Raw genomic sequence first — 21055 nt, forward strand, 5'->3', positions numbered from 1 at the left:
CATAATGGATCATATACCTGCTGTGGCAAGAGGCATACAACGTTGTACAGGCATGGTGTGCTGTTTTAATCCCACCCTAGCAGGACATTAAAGGGCCTTAATATTTGGTGTACCATGGTTTCTAGGCCAAGCTGGACGGCTTTTGTTTAATTTTGCTCCAGGCTCAATCCGCGAGGAGAATGGCGTCCGATGGCACGTGTGCCCCTACTGCACCAAGGGGTTCCGGAAGCCCAGTGACCTGGTTCGTCACATCCGCATTCACACCCATGAGAAGCCCTTCAAGTGCCCACAGTGTTTCCGGGCCTTTGCGGTAAAGAGCACTCTGACCGCCCACATCAAAACGCACACGGGCATCAAGGCCTTCAAGTGCCAGTACTGCATGAAGAGTTTTTCCACCTCGGGGAGCCTGAAAGTGCACATCCGCCTCCACACAGGTGCGCCGGGGATCCTGGGGACGGCCCTCGGGCCGCAGACTGGTTCACCCGGAGTCTGTGGATGATAGCTGACACTCTGAGGACTCCTTTTTCTGTGTTTAAGTATTTATGATTATCTTCTGCAGACGAGGCATGAGGTATGGCTTAATGAGGGAGGTGGTAGCAGGACCACTTGGGAGGAACGAACACTCAGTGCAGAGAGAGGAGAGAGAGACTGTGTGGGGGCGCCTGGAGGTGGAGCCAGGTGAGGGGGGCCTTTCCCAGGAGGACCCATCATCCGCAGGGTGGGGGACCGCGACACCCCGCGGGCAGGGAGGCGGGCCTTAACACCGCTCTGCCTCTCAGGTGCGTTGTGATCAGCATTAAGGCGTGAACGCTTTTATGTTCAGGCTCCAATTTTGTTTATGTCAGCTTTATTGAGATAAAATTCGTAGATCATGAATTCACCCTTTTAAAGTATACAGTCCAGTACTGTGACCTGCACTGCCACCTAAATTTGAAACATTTTCTTCATCCCCAAAAGAAACCCCACACCCATTAGTAGTGACTTCCCCTGTCCCCTCGGCGTTTCTGGGCCGAACTGACCATGTGGAAGAGTCCCTGCAGGACCTGGAGTGGGTCGGTGGTGCTGTGTGTCCCATAGAATCTGCACTTTCATTTATTGATGGACATGTCAGTGAAGGGAGTTTTCTTCGGAGAAGGGAAGTGATAGCAGAGGTTGTTCAGACGATGTTCTCACTGTCATCGCACAAGCAGCAGCATTGTTTACAGTCCTAACAACTGCCGTTTGCTGCCGCTGACTGGGTGCTTGGCACCGCTCAGCACCATTTCAGACATTGGTGTGCACGGCCTGGCAGCACGCCTGGCGGTGGCATTACTCCAGCACGCAGGGGATTGGAGAGAGAGGGCAGTCTCGTGCACTTCGGTATCCCCAAGGGCTGCTAGTTGTTTGAATATCCACATTGTACTAGGTAAGGTTTTCGCCTGATAGCAGTAAATATTCTTTTTTACTTAGAATGCTCTTATTATATGCCTTATCATCTATAATATGCACTGTATGCAGACAAGGGAAAATAAGTCTATTCTAGAATATCCATAAAATAATTAGCATCATCTGACAAATTGAATGTTCGACTCAATATTAAAATCCTAGAATTTTATGTTGGCATTAAGTGTTGAGATGTGTTTCCTTGAAATAAATAATTCCATGGTTTGCTTTCATTTCTCGTAGGAGTCAGGCCTTTTGCTTGTCCTCACTGTGACAAAAAATTTCGAACTTCAGGCCATAGGAAGACTCACATTGCTTCCCACTTTAAACACACGGAGTTAAGAAAGATGAGGCATCAGCGTAAACCTGCCAAGGTTCGTGTTGGCAAGGCAAATGTTCCAGTCCCTGATATTCCTTTGCAAGAGCCAATTCTTATAACTGACGTAGGTAAGATTCTCTCCCCTTTGGTATCTTGCAAAGGGCATATAAATATTATGATCTACATAGTTAAATAGTTTTAGGCATGGTGTTAATGTATTTTTTGTTAAGCACTGTTTTGCTTTAGGAGCCAGTGTGTTCCATGATTAATTAAAATCCTAGCCCTGTCTAAACTATTGCTTAAATTATGTTCCTAAGAGAGAAGTAGTATGTTAAGTGAAGCTATTACTGTATAAATCCTCACTGAAGAAACGTATCTGCCACGTTGAAACCATCAAAGATGGACAAGTGCTCTTTATGCGAAGCACATAGCGTGCTCCGTTATTTTCACCTTAAAATCCTTACATGGTATGTAATAGATTACTGGGGTGCTTTAATCTTTGGATTCAGAAGTACTGCTGGCTTTTAAGGGTTTTTTAGACTCAATGTTACTATGATTTTGTTTATTAACTAATAGTAAAATACTGCTTATGAGAATCTTCAGAAAAATGATTTTTGTGCTAAAACAAATTAAGTAAACCTCATTAATTTTTTGTGATGACATACATTTTTATGCAGTTCTGTATTTTATCATTGTCTTAGACAAGATAATCCAGTCTATGAATTACATTAATGCCAAATAAAATATAATTTATTATGAAGATCAGATGGTATAGAAATATTTTAGATTAATATAATTTATAGTCCACTAATGAGATGATTAGCAGTTGTCTAGAAGCATAATATCAAAACTATAAACCAAAAACAATTAGAAGAAAGGAAAAATATTCAAATCCTGGAGTATAAAAGAGATCCTCAGATCAGCTTAACAAAACAGTGAAACTCGAGGATTTGAAACATGTTAGCTTTTTAGAATCTTTTAGTCTAAAATATACATTTTTAAGTATGCATGGATTAGAAATTGATCACATTCTAAGATAGGGAACTTTCAAATTTTCAAAAGTTGATATTGTACAGGACACAATCTTTGATTACAGTTCAATGAAAATATAAACTGATAGAAAATAGTTATTTAAAATTTAATTATATGGAAAAGAAAAACTAAAAACTACAATTATATAATATAAATGAAAGCATTATATACATAGATTGGATGGACCAAAACTGTCATCAGAAAAATGAAGACTTTTAAAAGGTATTTACTATAAAATAAGAAAGAATAAAAAATATACATATAATTTAAGCTAGAAAAATTAAAAGAAAATAGCAAAAAGGAATTAAGTAAAAAAGAAGTTAAGATAGAGGACAAAATTCTAGTGAACCTAAGTAATTAAAAAATTTTTTTAAATGAACAGTAAAATAGGTAACATGCCACTAGTAAATCAAAGACTGAGAAAACATTATATTATGAGTGAGAGGCTATTAACACAGAAGCACATGAGATAAAAATTGTTTGCAAATACTGTACAATTTTTGCTAATACATTTGAAAATTTAGATGAGATGGATCATTTCTAGAATAATGTACTTACCAGAATAGACTCCAGAAGAAATGGAAAACCCCAAAACACAATATTGAAGATCATCTTCCCCAAAATACTGATGATTTTATGTATGATTCTTTTAAACTTCCTAGGAACTGTGATTCTTAGAGTATTTAACTGCTATGGGCATAGAAACTCCCTATGACGCCCTTCTCTGCTTTGGTGACTCCCAAAATAAAACAACAGACCACTGTCACTTAATGTGTATTTAATCTTCACCATAGTCTACAGGTTCCCAGTGTTTGTGTTAGTCCCAAAGTGCAGAAAAATGTCTGAGAGTCAGGGCAGATTAAACATTTTCTAAATAGCCCTAGGATTATACTTGATACTTGAGGATTACCCTCTAATTACCATTTTTTTCAGGTTGCCATGAATCAAGTTAAACACCCATAGTTTTTCTTGACTTTAAGCTTATAAATCCTTAGTTGAGTTAAACTGGAGTCCTGATTGTCCAGAACTTTTCCCAGGGTTAAAATGGGGTATATCTGTTCTTTGGCTTCAAAGACCCTCGCATCTCAGGCCAGACCAGTGCAGGTGGAGTTCTCCTTCAGTCCAGGCTGAGTGAGACGGGGCCCTGGTTCACAGAGGCAACTCCATGTTGTCATATGTAAAATACTATAAATGCTTATTTTTATGCCTAACTTCATTGTTATTTATACTTGTGTCTGTCTGTTGAGCTCCTTGGGAATTCTAAAGAAAATATGTGACTGTGATAATCTTTGGGAGACAGATTTTGATAAAAACATGACAGAGAAGGTTTTAGCATAGATGAGTTAAAATTATTTGCTTAATTAAGAAATGAGATGTTCCAGTTCAGGGTAGTTAGCTAAAACACAGTGTGTTTTACAGTAAGACTGTCACTAAGGAAAGTATTAGAATGCATTAAAAAGTGCTATACCAACTAATTTAATCTCTGCATATTAAGGGAGCACTGTTGGGTGGTATTGTACCATATGGTCATACATTTTTAAAAACTTCTAGAGCTGCATGAGAACTTAATAATCTTTACACAAAAAAAGTTTCCTACATTCCTCATTCCTTATTTTCACAGATGTAAAAATGGGCTCGAGAGAGAGTTATAACATTGCTTTTAGGTTATATAACTAGTTAGAGTTCATGGTAAAACTGGAATCTGGATCCTCTGACATTCAGACCAGGACACGCTCAGCAAAGCTCATCTCCTTCCTGCACACATCGCCCTTGCGTTCTGGGCACCAGGTGGAGAAGAGCGCACCGTGATTCTCAAATAGTCATTGTATCTTAGAGCCGAGCACCAGTAGTCTTTATTAAACTTGAATATTATGTAGTTTATTGCATTTTGGGGATTGTATTTCACTAGATGTGTGATGTCTATTATACCTTAACTATTTTTTCTTCTAATTCAAGAACTAAATTTTAAATAAAATAATGTACAGACTGGGGAAGTTTTAGAGTCAAGGTGGTGATAATATTCTGAGGAAATTCACTACCACCATCATAAAAAGTTGAAGGATTCATCACCACCAGACCTGCCTTACAAGAAATGCTAAAGGGACTACTTTGAGTGGAAGTAAACAAACAGTAATTAACATCATAAATACCTAACTAGGTGGTGTAAATCTTACTGTCAATGGTAATACACAGTCAGGGTTAGATTCTACAATATGGTCCTGTGGTGCATAATTTACTTACAACTCTAGTTTTAAAAGTTAAAAAGGAAAGAACATAGTGAAAATATCATAACTACAACAATCTGTTATTAGTTACATAATATTAAAAAACCATATAAATTTTAACAGCAGTAACTTAAAATGTGAGGGAGAGGAAGAGTAAAAGTTAAAGTTTATGAATTTTATTGGATTTGTTATCAGTCTAAAATAGGATGTTATGATTATAAAATAGTTTGTGTGGTCCTCATGGTCACCACAAGGGGTCACCCTTCAGTAGTAGCACTAAAGACATGATGAGGAAGTCAAAGCATACTGATTCCAAAAGAAACCAAAGCACAGAAAAAGGCAGCAGGATAAGAAACAAGGAACAGCTGGTCTACAAAACAGCCAGAAAATAATGAACAAAATGGCAGTAGTAAGTCCTTACCTATCAAACATTATTTTAAATGTAAATGTATTAAATCTCTATTGAAAAGACATAGACATGGCCAAATGGATTAAAAAACAACATCCAATGGTATGCTGCCTATAGGACACTCACTCTAGCCTTAAAAACACACATGGAATGAGAGTGAATGGATGAAAGAACACGTTTCAAGAAAATGATAACCAAAAAAAAGTGGGTAGTTACAGCAAACAGAATGGACTTCAAACTAAAAATGGTAAAAAGAGACAAAGGAGGAGGTTATTCTATAATGATAAAGGGGTCAGTACATCAAGAAGGAACAACAGGTATAAATATCTATGCACCCAACATTGGAGTGCCTAAATATATAAAGTAAAAGCCAACAGAGCGAAAAGGAGAAATAGACAGTAATACAGTTATTGTTGGGAACTTTAATACCCCACTTGCAACAATGGATAGATCATTCAGACAGACTCAATAAGGAAACAGAAGATTTGAACAACACTGTGGACCAAGTGGGCCTAACAGCCCATTCTGTCTGAAAACAGCAGAATACACTTTCTTCTTGGGTGCATGTGGAACATTTTCTAGGATTGAGCATATGTTAGGCCACAAAACAATCTTAGCATATTCAAGACTGAAATCATACCATGTATTTTCTCTAACCACAGTGACATGAAACTAGAAATCAACAAGAGGAAAACTGGAAAATGCACGAACACATAGAAATTAAGCAACACACTCCTGAACAACCCATGGATCAAAGAAGAAATTAAAGGGGAAACAAAGATGGAAACACAATGTCCCAGAACTTGTGCGATGCAGTGAAAGTAGTTCTGAAGGGGGCATTCATGGCGATAAATGCCAACATTAAGAATCAAGAAAGATCGCAAATAAACAACCAAACTCTACACCTTAAGGAATTAGAAAAAGAACAATAAACTGATCCGTAAGTCTCCAGAAGGGAGAAAATAATAAGGATTAGAGCAGAAATAAATGAAATAGAGAACAGAAAACAGCAGGGAAGATTAACCAAACTAAGAGTCAGTTCTTTAAGAAGATAAACCAAATTGACAAATCTTTAGCTAGGCTAGCCAAAGAAAACAGGGAGAGGACCCAAATGGACAAAATTATGCGTGAAGAAGGTATTACAACTGATACCCCAGAAATACAAAGCGTTATATGAGGCTACTGCGAACAACTACATGTCAACAAACTGGACAACCTGGAGAAAATGGAAAAATTGTTAATAACATACCACCTACCAAGACTGAATCGGGAAGAAATAGGAAATCTAAATAGACCAATTACAAGAGTCAGTCATCAAAAATCTCCCAGTGAAGAAAAACCAAGGACCAGACAGCTTCACAGGTGAATCTTACCCAACATTTAAAGAAGAATCAACACCAGTCCTTCTCAAGCTCTTCCAAAAAATTAAGGGGAGGGAACATTCCCAAACTCATTTTACAAGGTCAACGTCATCCTGATACCAAAACCAGAAAAGGGCACTGCCAGAAGAGGAAGCTATAAGCTAATGTCTCTGAAGACTATAGATGCAGAAATTCTCAATAAAATACTAGCAAACTGAATTCAGCAGCACATTAAAAGAGTCATTCACCATGATCAAGCGAGATACATCCTGGGGAATGCAAGGATGATTCAACATTTACAAATCAATCGGTGTGGTGGTATATGACTGAAAGAAAAAATCCTATGATCATCTCAGTAGATGCAGAAAAAGCATTTGACAAATTCATCCAGTCATGATAAAAACTCTTGACAAATCAGGCATAGAAGGAATGTATCTCAACATGATAATAGCCATACGTGACAAGCCCACAATTGGGAATGTACTCAGCGGTGGAAGGTTGAAAGCTTTTCCTCTAAGATCAGGAACAGGACAGGGGTGCCTGTTCTTACCACTCTTACTTGGCATAGCACTAGGAGCCCTTGCCAGAGCTGCCAGGCGAGAAAAAGAAACAACAGGTGTCCAGAGTTGGAGAGAAAGAAGTAAAAAAGTCTCTATTGTAGATGGCAAGATTTTGCATATAGAAAATCCTAAAGACTCAATCCAAAATATTAGGTCTAATCAATGAACTTAGTAACATTGCAGGAGACAAAATTAACACACCAGAATTAGTTGCTTTTCTATACCATAACAATAAATTTTCTGAAAAAGTTGATTCCCATTTACAATAGCATCAAGAACAATAAAATACTTAGGAATAAATTGAACCAAGTTGGTGAAAGATCATTACTCTGAAAACTACAAGCCATTGATTAAGGAAATCAAAGAAGATACAAACAAATGGAAAGGTGTCTGGGTTTATAGATTGGAAGAATTAATATTGTTAAAATGTTGATGCACTAAAAGCCATGTGTTGGTTCAGTGCAATCTCCATCAAGATTCCAATGGAATTTTTTACAGAAGTATTAGAAACACTCCTAAACTTTTGGGGAACCACAGAAGACCCTGCATAGCCAAAGCCATCCTGAAAAGAGCCAAGTAGAAGACCTCACACTTCCTGCTTGTGAACTACACTATAAAGTGGTAGTCATCCCGACAGTCAGTGCGGCTGCGACCAGACGGAGGCCAGGGGGATACACTGTAAAGCTATAGTCTTCAAGACAGTCGGTATAGGTGTGACCACAGTGCTACACTGCAGGTAGGCCAGTGGGATACACTACAAAGCTGTAGTTATCAAGGCAGCTGGTGCTGGTGTGACCACAGACAGGTAGACCAGTAGGATAGAATATAGAGGCAGAAATAAGCCCAGGCATACACAGTCAACTAAATACTTGAGGGGACCCAGGAATACTCAGTGGAAAAAAGACATCTCTTCAATAAATGATGCTGGATATTCACATGTAGAAAAAAAGAAACTGGAACCATATCTTATATCACTCAGAAATTAACTCAAAATGGATTGAAGAGTATTGAAAGAAAACATAGATGATAAGGTCCTTAACATGGGTTTTGGTAATGATTTTTTGGAAATCACACCTACCTAAAGCACAAGCAACAGAATAAAAAATAAACAAGTGGAACAACATCAGACTAAAAGGAATCTGCACAGCGAAGGAAACCATCAACAAAGTGAAAAGACAACCTACACCTGGGAAAGAGTATCTGCAAACTATCTATATAATAAGGGCTGAAGAATTGACCATCCAGTAGAAATGACACAGCTGAGACCTTAGGCTCTGATGTATGTTTAATTCACCCATATTTTTTTTCTTCAGAGTTTGAGGCTTTATAATTAGCCTAATTTTTTAACAGAACTGTGTGTGTATAAAATTATTAGAGGTAAAAACTAAAGTATCTGAAAAATGAGGCCTATTACTTTGCTTCCTTAATAGCTCAAAGTAGAAAACCATCTACTCCCCGCCGAGCAGGCTCAGAATCATCTTGTGGGTGTTTCAGAATCCATATGCCTGGGCACCACTGCAGAGACTGTAATTCCAGGTCCAGGGGGGAAACACTACACTAAGGTAGCAGTTGTGTATACTAGATTGTGACAGTGCACCTATAGAAGCAATCAGAACACCCATCAAAGGTGTGCTCAGTGAACCGGGTGCATTCGTGCAGTGAATTCCTTGTAGACATCCAAAGGGTGACGGGGATGACTGCAGAGGTAATGATGCAGAAGAATGTTAATGTGTATGTGAAGTATGACAGGTAATTACAGAGCGATGTGCACGGTCAGTCTCAGTCCTGCGTGCACAGCAGACTCCCGTGTCAGTGCCTGCAGTGCGTGATCACGGTTTTCCCTGTGCTGTTACTGGGCGGGCTCTTCTACTGCTCTTTTTATGACCCAGATTATTTAAGAAGGGGCAAAAGGACTTGCAGGTCATGTCAGGGTGGATTGGCAAGGGGCTGGACAGAGGGATTTGCCTCATGGAGTTGCAGGCAGGACTGGGAAGGAAGGGAAGACAGACTGGGAAATAGAAGACAGGCCCAGACTGAGGAGATGCCTCATCAGACTGGAAGAACAGGTTATTAGGAATGAGGGTGAGGGCTTGGGGAAGCAGTATGACTAGAGACTGACTGTCATGGAAAAGGAATGATGAACTAAACATTCTGTGAGGTCATTGTTGGTGATAGAGAATTTATTTACCATGGAAGCTGCCGGAAGGAGAGTGGGGGGTAGATGGGGTGTTTGCTGCAAAGGTGAATGCTCCCCGCATCAGGGCAGTTGTGACACGGAGAGGAGGGACGGTCCTGGGCCTTAGGAGGGCCTGGTGCAGATAGCCAGGCTTCAGCCTCTGGGTGAGGCTCTGGAGTCATGCACCGGGAGAGCCGGGCCCCAGGGCTGGCAGCAGGTAGCCGGTGGTCTGTGCGCTGGGACTGAAACAGGGCAGCCCAGGGCCTGGTTGCTGCTGTGAGACCACAGCCCTGCCATCACATGGGCTCAGTGGCTGTATTTCAGAGCTCCAGGGAGAAAATCACCTGAAATCCTTATTTCACTAACTGACCTCAGGTCTGACTAGTTGGTAAGCTTTTGAACAGCTCCCCTACCTCCACCCCCACCTCTTGTAAAGCACATTCTTTTTTGGTGTGGGAAATGGCAAAGCAATAATTTGTTTTCTGACTTGTGAAGTATCTTATTTTTCCCCTATGAAACAGATGTAGGACAACAAAATTACCTTGTGAATTTAATTTATTTTACCTACTTCCATGAATTTATGTAATTTATATAACTAATTTATGTAACTTAAAAACAAGATTATCTCACTTTCCTATGTTTTTTTCTCATTTTTTAATGTATATATTATTGTCTAATAAAGCATGTAAAATTAATTTTTCACATTTATATATTTGTACAGTGCATTTTAGTTGTGGAAGGAGAGTTTTAACATTTTTTATTGGAGCTTATCTTAGGAACCATTCATTCCGTTATGTTCAACAAGAAGCAAGAAAATAGCTTATCAGATATTATTTACCTTTTATAATCTTAATTAAGTGGTACTTTTATGCCAATAGTTATGGAACCTATTTGCACAAAATTCCAAATAATGCTGCTGTGCATTATATCCCATAAGACCTTCTGCTGTGAGCATTTGAAGTTTACACGTTCATCAGCTTAGTGGTGACCCGAGGTACCACTCTTTTTAGTTGCCATTTGGGAGAATATTCACATTAGTTTTATGTTTTCTTCATAGACTCCAACATGATTCCCTGAACACAGTAGATGTCTAATAAAGGTTGACCCAAAGACATAAATAAATGATCTTGGTTTGAATCTGTGCGTGCTTCTTTCCTTTAAGCCCTAATTTTCCAGACCCTGAGAACAGGATCACCAATTTGTCTGACTGTGTAATTATGTGCACTAGTTGGTGGGTCCGATGTGGCCTCAGGGCTCCGTCCGTGACTGTGGGGTAGGTCCCAGCTCAAGGCGGAGTGGGAAAGAGACATGAGACAAGCAGTGCAAGAGCAGATGAGGGAACAAACTCTGATGGAGAAGTAGCAGGGGTGCAGAAACGGGAAAGTGTGCATTTGTTCAGAAAAACAGCAGAGCCTCGTGAAGGAGAGGCGCCAGATGAAGCTGCATGTGGAGGGTGGGTGCGGGTGGATGGAGAGGTATGGCTAGAGAGGGCGCAAGCCAGCGCTGGGATACCATGCGAGCAGCTCTAGTAACGAGGTGCTTGATAGTGAGCTGTTATTGGCATTTGAGCAAATTGCAGTTGGGATCATGGCTTCCTTTAGTAAAAATGATTTTCTGTCAGTGATATGAGAAGGGATTTGAACAAACTGAAAAAACAGGGATTTGAAATCCTGACTAACCTGAATTTGGGATATGGTTATGGAAAATCCATGACTGCAAATGCCCATATAGAAGGTACAGAAAGAAATCCATTAAAAATTGGTATTAGAACCAGGGGAAGTAACTATGACAATGTAGCTATTCTTTATGTGAAAAATCTCTATCTTATATTAACTTCATAAGCATTTCCCAGTAGGTGTTCTTTAAATAGCCAGTTCCTTCCTAACAGTTAAAATATCATTTAATTCCAACACTGGAATCTATACTTGAACTCCTCCAAATTTTCACCTTTTGGGCAAAGCAGGTGCCTTGACATGTAACTTTTTTAGTAGCATTGGCAATAAATTATTCCTGATTTTCTTTTGGTTTGTAGGTCTTATCCAGCCCATTCCAAGAAACCAGTTTTTTCAAAGCTATTTTAATAATAATTTTGTAAATGAAGCAGATAGACCATACAAGTGTTTTTACTGTCATCGTGCATATAAAAAATCTTGCCACCTTAAACAACACATCAGGTAAGGTTACATAGATGGAAATTTAGTGTAATTACAGTGATTTAGTGATCTGGTGACTTACAGAAATACTAAGGATAGTAGTGTTAGCTTTTGATAACTTAAAATGTCACATTTGACCTCAAAATGTTTATTGGTGATTGATATTTTTATCCTTTAGTGTCTTGACTAAAATATTTAACCCAGAAATTGCCATTTAATTTTTTACACTCCTAATATATTTGCATTATTTGTGATTTGTAGGACATGTCTGTCAAAGAAGTATTTGATTTACTCCATTAGAATTATGTTCTTTAACAGTTTTTCAGGTGTATTCATCAGAGTTTAGATCAGTTCTTTGTGTTAGCAACGGCGAAAAGACAGTAGAAGTTGATCATGAGACCCAGTAAGGTGTCATGAGAAGAGTTTAGAATGTAGAACAAGATTTGGGATCCAGTTCTTGCTCAGCTGTATCCAGGCCTGCGGCTTTACTGGGGATCCCTGGAGCCCTCCAGGACTCAGGTGATCTTGTTGGTAGAATGTGGAGAGTTGTACCTTTGCTGCTTAGCTTAAAAAGGTGATGATCAAGTGAAATAGTAATGAGAGTGCATTCTAGAATACAAAGCATATAAAAGTGTGAGAAGCTTATTCATTAAAACTTTTGTTCTTTTAGATCACATACAGGTGAAAAGCCTTTTAAATGTTCTCAGTGTGGAAGAGGCTTTGTTTCTGCAGGAGTGCTCAAAGCCCACATCCGAACACACTCTGGACTAAAATCTTTCAAGTGTCTGATATGTAATGGAGCTTTCACTACTGGTGGTAGCTTACGGCGACATATGGGTATCCATAATGACCTTCGTCCCTATATGTGTCCCTATTGCCAGAAAACATTTAAGACCTCACTAAATTGCAAAAAGCACATGAAAACCCATAGGTAGGTATAATCATGATGGTTGCTTTTTAATAATCTTTGTGATTCCCAGATGGTGGTGGATAAGGCTTTTAAGAAATAATTATCTTTGATTCCTATATTATTACTTCTAGCTAAGATGTATGGGCTAAAGAAACTTCTATATGTATGTCAAGTTTTTATTGAGAACCATAGACTAGAGCATTAACATTTTTATTTTTAACATTGAAGTAGTCCATACTGGACTAAATGCTTTGCAAACTTTAAAAAAAGTGCTAATAGTCAGTAATAGATGAAATGCTAAATACTAAGACTGTCTAGTGTAATTAGGTAGTGAAGAATTCAAAACAGGAAACCTTAGTCAGCCCTGTGATTTCTTGGCATATCATTAGTGTCTCTGAATCATAATTACTCTATGTTGTTGACTTAAAAAGAACATATGTTTTCATGCGTTTTAGCTATCACATAAATCCATCATCAACACCAACTTACATTTGTACATAATTAGAGGGCTATCTAATCTCTAAATGGAGGGCATCCACAAAGCCATCACAGAAGTGCATTTGTGACTATGTCTGCCACTTGCCCACTGGGTTTCTGTGGGGCCACATTATTCTGTACTGCAGAGGAAAGCCCAGGTAAGGTGGCCACATCCTAGGAGGCGCTGCCAACAGAGCTGCCTGGCCTGTCGTGAAAGGATGTCGGACTGTCTGTCCTGGAACATTTCCTTCTGGACCGTGTTTTGACCCAGTTTTCTCTTGCAGATCTTACACATAAAACAAACCCCCCAAAACATTAAAGTAAGTTAGCGCGACAAAGTTGTTTTAAGACTAACCACCTGGGTGCTGAGGGCATTTGGCAGCATGGGCTTCCTTGATTTGAAACTATTGGGTAGTTAGCCGAGAAGTTTACCTGCTCCTTGAGACCATATAAGAAGTACAGTGTCAGTGGTGTTGGTACAGGGGACTTCTGCCAATTATATATCCAGTTATACTTGACTGCATTTTGTGGAGGAAGTTACGTGCCCCACGTGCATTCGGGGCTGGGCATTTGTGGTTGCACTGATGCTTAGGATGCCGAGTCTCGCTCACTGTAGCAGGATACCAGGCTCACGAGGCTGAGCTTGGGTGTGACCTTGCCTGGTGGCATGTAAGAATGTTTTTCTTTGTCGAGAAGCCAGGCCTTTACAACATTCTTCCTGTGGTAGTGTTGGGAGTATGTGTTTAAGGCCCTGTTTGTGGACTCAGTGGCCAGTGGTATGGTACCTGGGAAGGAAATCAGCTGTTTAGCTGGGTCACCTCTATTATGGGGAGTGTTGCAGTGGCCACTGCTTGTCATGGGCTGTGCGGAGGGACACGTACCACGGCCACGTTAGGAGGTAAATGCATGATGTGGAGGTGACGACCCAAGGACTGGCAGGCCTGTCAGGTGTAGATGGGGTTTCTCACAGAGCGTGCACCTGCAACTTGCCTGCAGGCAGACAGTTGCCCCAGCATTTCATCCCCGTGCTTGGAGTGTTGGGGATTCCTAAATATCACATTTGGCTATGTGGGAAATAGGCATGACACGTTGCTGTAGTAAGCGTCATAAAAACTCCACAAACCAAGCAAACCACAGAAAGCCGGCTTCCACCAGCTTCCGAACACATGTTTCCTCCTAGCCAGGGGAGTGGGGGAAAACGTGTGAACGTCATGGTCTGCCTGAGCGGTGGCCGCATAGTAAAGACTGTGTGTGTGCTCTAACTCTCCACTGTTTCTATTATATTTTTGTTCCCCTTTCCTCAGTAAAAGTAGTTGAGAAGTGACTATTTTTGACGTCAGAAAATGGAGAGGAGAGATTTTGTTTGGAACTAAGAATGGAATTCTGAGTAGGCAGTAGATTGTGGAATCAAGCATATGGTGGAGCCTGTATGGGTCTGATCATGATATCTTAGGGGAATAGACCATTAACGTCTTAGGTATTTTACAGCCTGTTAGATAATTATTTGAATTATTGTTTTAAGTACTTTAATTTGGTCGCTGAATTCACTGTTCATTTTTCTCCTTGAAAGAGATGTTGCTAACCTTGTTGAAAACATACTGGACATATTTTGTATACAGAAAAGCAATATTAACATGAATAATGGACTCGCAGAAAATCAGGGTGACCAGATGCCTCGTGGTCTGTGTTCTGTGGCCCCAGACATGAGACAGCAGGATATAGACCTTTGCCCCACATATGCACCACATGTGTTTATAATATTAAAATATATAATATTAAAATCTGAGAGGTGCTGCCTCATTTTGTACAATTCTTTTTGAATATTTTAATCCTGAAGAATTTGAGTTGGCATCTTTTCTATTTAAACAAAAATTTGAAACTTCAGGTATGTGTGCCCTTCATCCCCTTTTGCTGCCTTCATGTCCCTATAATCTGTGAAAGCATTGAAAGATGAGGGAACATGATTTTCTTCAGAATTGTTAATAGTATTTATTTTTCAACTAGATTGCCTCACAACTTCTAAATGAAATATTTAAAATGCAAAGTGTTACTCAATGAACAACTCGCAAAGTAGTAGTCCGTGCAAGTCATTTTTGTCTGCCTAACTTCCTGGGTTTTCACTGATTTTTTGAAGATACGAGCTTGCCCAGCAGCTCCAGCAGCACCAGCAAGCCGTCTCCGTGGACAGCAGTGCCGTGGACCAGCAGAGCATGCACGTTTCCACGCAGATGCAGGTGGAGATCGAGAGCAACGAGCTGCAGCAGACTGCCGAGGCGGTCGCTGCAAACCCTGCGGCCATGCTGGGCCTGGAGCCACAGCACGGCGTGGGCACCGGAGAGTCGGGACTTGGCCCGCAGTTGACAGAGCAGCCCTTGGAAGCAGATGAAGGTGAACACTTCAGGAGTTCTAGCTGGTGGAATCATCCATGCAGTTCTGCAGCCCTTTATATGCACTTCAGTCTGTATCAGTATCTCTCATCTCTGACTTTTCAAGCCAGATTTGTGATTGAGTATGTGTGTGTGCATGAGAGAGAGGGAGAGGGTTTGACATGTGTATAGAATCATAGGAAGAGGACCTTTCAGCACACACTTCTTTGTAACCTGCTTTTATCCCTCACTGTGTAGAGCATAGCCTTCATTTTTAGTAAGTATACATCTGTGCGATCGTTAGTATCCCAGCACAGGGCGCTTGAAGTCTGATTCACAGTTGGGTGCAGGTCTGCGAACTGTTTGTTACTGGCCTGCAGGGACATCGGGCTCCCGCCCCAACACCTTGGCCATGGAGGATGTCAGCTCAGCTGTAAGCAGTGAACTTAGTGATGTAGCCGATTTGCATCTAGCACAGACTTCTTGTCTCATCCCTGCTAACAAACAGCTTGCTGCCCAGTCTACTGTGAGCAGGACTTTATCCTCTCCAAAAAGCTTTAAAATAGTTTTTTAATGTAATTGCATTTAGAAACTTTATAGAAGAAAATTGTCTAAGTTGTAGGATATTAAGGTGATATTCTGAAAGTACAAAGATAATGCCCATACCCCCTACACACATACATTGCCTTTCTGCTGTTTTTTCACACAATAAGGAGGCTGATTTTTAAAAACTCTCTAAAGTGTCCTTTTGGATAGACTGATAGATCTAAAATAACTTGCAAATTATGACTTCCCCCTTCTTTTGCATTTTCATCTGCAGAGAGGTTTGTGGCTCCACAGCATGCACTGCAAGGGCACATGGATCACTTTGAGGAGCAGGCCCCTCCCCCGCAGCCCTTCGAACCGGCCGGCTTACCGCAGGGTCAGTGGGGTCTTCCAGGGGGCACTTTTCAGTGAGCTATACTCGGTGGCTTTAATTGTACAGTGACCTTCAGTCCTTCTTTAAGGCCTCTCTGGAATTTATGGTTTCAAACTAAATAATGCTTTGCATGGAATGTGTGCGTGTTTGTGTGTGTGCACACGCTGTTTTGCGGTCTGCTCAGATTATCTGGAAAATGACTTTAACAATCATTCTACACAGAGTTTCTAGCCGAGTGGAAACTGGGACTTGGGGTCTGAGTACTTGCAGTTGGTCTGTAAGCCTGCACTCCAAGGATGTGGGTGCTGAGATATCAGCCTGCCGATGAGAGAACTAGTCCTGATGCTACTCCAGAAAGTGGAGGTGTCCCTCTGATCATCCTTAGTCATGAAACCCATGTTTTCTTGGCTTTTTTAATGTAACTTTAATATTTTTCATAGCATTCATATTTTCTAATTTTCTCATTTATTTCAGGTTTTACAGTGACTGACACATACAACCAACAGACTCAGTTTCCACCTGTCCAACAGTTACAAGATTCTAGTACACTGGAATCCCAGGCCCTCTCCACGAGCTTCCACCAGCAGAACTTGCTCCAGGTGCCCTGCTCTGATACGGTTAATGTAGTGAGTATTCATAGAGGGGATATTGCCCTTGATTAGCAGATTCTGTTTTATTCTTCACTTACTGGAGAGGGCATGCTAACTTCTTTTAAGATTATTGTGTTACAGAGAAGGGACATAGTGGATCTGTGGCAACTTGCTGCACTGATGGACAGTGACTGCATTGGGATATGGGTGGGGACTTGATAATATGGGTAAATGTAGTAACCACATTGTTTTTTCATGTGAAACCTTCATAAGAGTGTATATCAATCATACCTTAATAAAAAAAAAAAGATTATTGTGTTACCCTTGAAAACTTGAATGTTTAGCATATAGGGCTTTCTTTTCCCTTAAAACATTTAAGTTTAACTTAAGATTTCATTGCCATGATGTGCCTGTACCTTTTTAGTGATAAGTCAGGGAAGTCGTCAGAGTGCTGTGTCAGTAACAGCTGAAGGATGTGATGTTGCTTTAGTGATAAAACCTAAATACTGCTCTTTGTGAAATCTTAAAAGAAATGTGTTAGAATGAAAATACAACCAATGCTAACATACTAAAAATAAATACTTAAGTGCATCATTTAAATTTTTTTCTTAGGTTGGAGACATTTAAGTTTTTTGGGGGGTTTGATTTGTCCATTTTTGGAAAATTTTCAATAGTGATAAAAACATTGCCCATTCAGTTGCTTTCTCTTTTTATAAGCTACTGGTGGTAACTTTGCCACGTGGTAGCCCCAGACCCACCAGTGAAAATTTCAGGCATGTTTTCTTAGCTCAGGACTAACATGATGGGCAGCAGATGCTGAATCTGGGTAGTGGAGTCTGTGCCAGGGTAGCTCCCTCCACCGCAGAGGCTTCTGGGTGAAGCTGCACCCCCAGTTCAGCAGGGGCAGAACAGGGGTTATCTGAAGTGGCTGTGGAAGTCGGGTCCAAGCTGCTGCGCATGCGTGGGCTCCCCACTCTTGACGTCTGTCTTGAGCCTGTTCCATCCGCCTCTGCCCAGTGAGCATGGATGTTCCCTGGCGGGTCAGGAATCATCCACCAGGCCTTTGCCTGGCTCTTGCTGTCCTGGCCTGCGCTGCAGTCCATGTCAGGAGGTGGTTACCGGGTGCTCCCAGGCTGCTGCTGCCCTGGGTGCCGGAGGTGCTCTGTTTCCCCGTGGTTTTGGGACAGGCGAGGAGACTCAGTATCTTCAAAAGCAGGACTTCTATTCACTCTCAGTAAGAATAGAGGAGATGAAAGAGTAATCTCTTATTAAGATATATTAAAAGTGAAAAGTGTGGAAAGATCATGCTCCTTAAAAGAAAATAAGTATTTTTAAATAAAATTTGTATAAATGTTTTTTGTTATTCATCTGGCCAAACCATTGCCATGAATGACTTGAGGTTCCTCCTTTTAAATCCACACTGATGAATGTTCTTAGCCCTAATTGTTAGTTGTTTGGTATTTATTCATAGATATTCAAGTAGTCTGTTTTATACTTGTGCTAAATTTTAGACAACTCGCTTGATTCAAGAGTCATCCCCAGAGGAACTAGACCTGCAGACTCAGCGGCCCCAGTTCCTGGAGGACGGGGAGGACCAGAGCCGGCGCTCCTACAGGTAGACGCCCACTGGCCCTGTGACCGCGTGCCGAGGTGGCTTCCCCTGCCAAGGGCTCTGCAGTTTGACTCTTACAGCTTCTGAAACAGGGTCCGTTATCTTCCCTAGCTCATAAATAGAGCATCTGACACAGAAAAGATGAACTTGTTAAATTTTCTGCAGCTAATAAGTGACAGGGCCTAGTAAGTTGAGGTTGCAGCAGCCTGACCAGTGAGGCTGCTCTGCTATGGCTTCTGTCACCACCTTTTAAGCCTATTATCATGTTTTCAGAAATAACTTTAACTTACATTGAGACTTTCTGTCAAAGTTCTTAGTGTGCTTTATATATAACGAGCTGTGTGCCCCAGCTCAGCATGACTAAAGACAGATTTTAAATCAGTTCACCCATCAATCTTCGGGCACCCATTCATTCAGCAGGAGGTACGCAGTGCCATCAGAGTGCCACGTACATTCCAGATACTCAGGATACCCTGGGGAGAAAGAGAGACTCCTGCCCCAGCTCACTGTGGGACATGTACACTGATAGTGAATAAAATAAATACATTTTTGTGAAGTTAAATATCAGTATGTATGTAATATATAAAGCAAAATGGGTGTATCTTTATGGAGATGGTCTTGGCTTTATAATATTTTTATTTTTGCTTAAAAGACTTCTTAAATTCTAATATTTTTTTCCAGAGCCATTTAACTAAAACCTATGTCTCATTCCTTCATAGTTACTCTTTAAAAGTGTTGAGCTACCTTATCTAAAAAGAGTGGTCTTAAGAATTTTGAAATTGGTTAAGCTTTGCTAATAATGTTAAGCATGTAATTTTTGACATTCAGGTATCTTTGTTTCACTTTCAAAGCATGTGTTTTTCATACAAGATCTAAAGTACCTTGAACTAGTATTCTTATACATTAGCTTCTTTAACTTGAGAAGTATATTATCCTGAAATCTCTATGAATTTATAAATTCAAAACTTTTATTAGAGCAGTGTTCTGACTTTGGGATTCATGGATTCTGAGGGGATATGCATTGATGGGCTATAGGATTTCTATGCCTCTCCTGAAATTTTATGCACACTTTTATATACTCAACAAGTATTTGTTTGCCAATATTTAATTGGGGACTTTGCACTGTTATTTTTAAGTGAGATTAGTGTTTTCTCATGATTTCTTTGTGGCTGTGCTTGGGCATTGCTGGGTGTATAGCTTGGCATCATTCATGCATGCAGTTGTTCAGCATGTATTAAGGACTTGTTAGGTACTAAGCCCTAGGACTGTATTAGTGGGTGAAATAGGAAAACATGCCCTGTCGTCCGAAGTTTGCATCCTAGTGGGAAGAAATAGCAAGTGAACTGTACAGCAGATGAGCTCAGGAGGCAGCATTGCCATTGCAAGGGAGTGGTGGCAAACTCTGGGTATGTTTAGAAGGTAGAACCTCAGAATTTACTGGTAGAGATGTGAGAGAAGAAGGGTTAAGGATGACGACTAGGATTTGGACCTGAGCAACTAAAAAGATGAAATTACTATCCCTGGAAAGGGGGAGACCCTGGGGAGCAGGTTTTGGTGTCAAGACTAAGACTTGGAAATGGAAAAAGTAGGGAAATATAATTGAATACACTTTCTAAATCATTTTTTTTTAGTTTTTAATAATGTGAATAGGAATTTTGAAATCTATAATGATTTCATCCTTAAAGTAATTTTCATATAGTCCAACAACTGAGGGGAAGCTATACTGTGTACTTGATACTATTCCAGATATCCCGGTAAACCTGTTTTGTAAAGTATTTTATAAAGCATACAAGGATAGAAATTGGCATTTCCACGTGTCTAGACTCGGGAGTGACTCTGACCCTTAAGCTGTGGTGTCACAGCAGCTTACATCTTAGCAAAGAAAATACCACATAGTCAATGTTCTTCCTGTTATGTTTAAAAGAATAGTTTCTAATTAATCAGATATTTGGCCTGCTGGGAATTGCTATAGGACTTACTACTTTTGAAATATTAAAATATGTGTAAGACTACAGATACTCTGAGCAGAATTAGCTCTAAAAAATTATTATTGCTAATATTCCATAATTTCTTAGATACTGGGGAGTGTACCTAGTTTCTGTGACAGTTATGCCTGATCTTCTAATGATTGTCGGTGAGGATTGCTGGCTTTTCTCCTGTTCTCAGATGTCACAGTTGTAGTTGTGCTGTGAACTAACGTGGTCTGTACCCTTCATGTTGTGTTTATAGATGTGACTACTGCCACAAAGGCTTCAAGAAGTCCAGCCACCTGAAGCAGCACGTGCGCTCACACACCGGGGAGAAGCCCTACAAGTGCAAGCTCTGTGGCCGTGGCTTTGTCTCCTCCGGGGTCCTCAAGTCCCACGAGAAGACACACACAGGTCATTGTCTGCCGTGCCCCGGAGATAGTATGCTTTTCCCTGTGTTCACAGGGTCGTTCAGCTCACCACTACCTACCTCTGGGATGTTTTTATCACCCCAAAGAAACCCTGTGCCGTCAGCAGCCACCCCGCACCCCGTGGTG

General features: G+C 40.5%; 1 protein-coding gene across 7 annotated transcripts in view; it reads left to right on the plus strand.

Annotated features, from left to right (window-relative positions):
- The window catches only part of ZNF236 (zinc finger protein 236), a 107804-nt gene that overhangs the window by 48847 nt on the left and 37902 nt on the right, over positions 1-21055 (plus strand). For 5 of the 7 annotated variants that reach the window (XM_036884169.2, XM_036884167.2, XM_036884166.2 and 2 more), the window contains 9 exons: positions 162-434; positions 1666-1869; positions 11537-11678; positions 12328-12588; positions 15179-15432; positions 16231-16332; positions 16804-16955; positions 18431-18534; positions 20761-20912. In XM_036884169.2, the coding sequence (XP_036740064.2) occupies positions 162-434; positions 1666-1869; positions 11537-11678; positions 12328-12588; positions 15179-15432; positions 16231-16332; positions 16804-16955; positions 18431-18534; positions 20761-20912 (1644 nt within the window). The remainder of the gene's footprint in view (positions 1-161; positions 435-1665; positions 1870-11536; positions 11679-12327; positions 12589-15178; positions 15433-16230; positions 16333-16803; positions 16956-18430; positions 18535-20760; positions 20913-21055) is intronic. The other 2 variants (XM_057504295.1, XM_036884164.2) reach the window with 2 other exon arrangements.

Source organism: Manis pentadactyla, chromosome 6 (assembly GCF_030020395.1).
Source record: "Manis pentadactyla isolate mManPen7 chromosome 6, mManPen7.hap1, whole genome shotgun sequence".
Taxonomy (NCBI): domain Eukaryota; kingdom Metazoa; phylum Chordata; class Mammalia; order Pholidota; family Manidae; genus Manis; species Manis pentadactyla.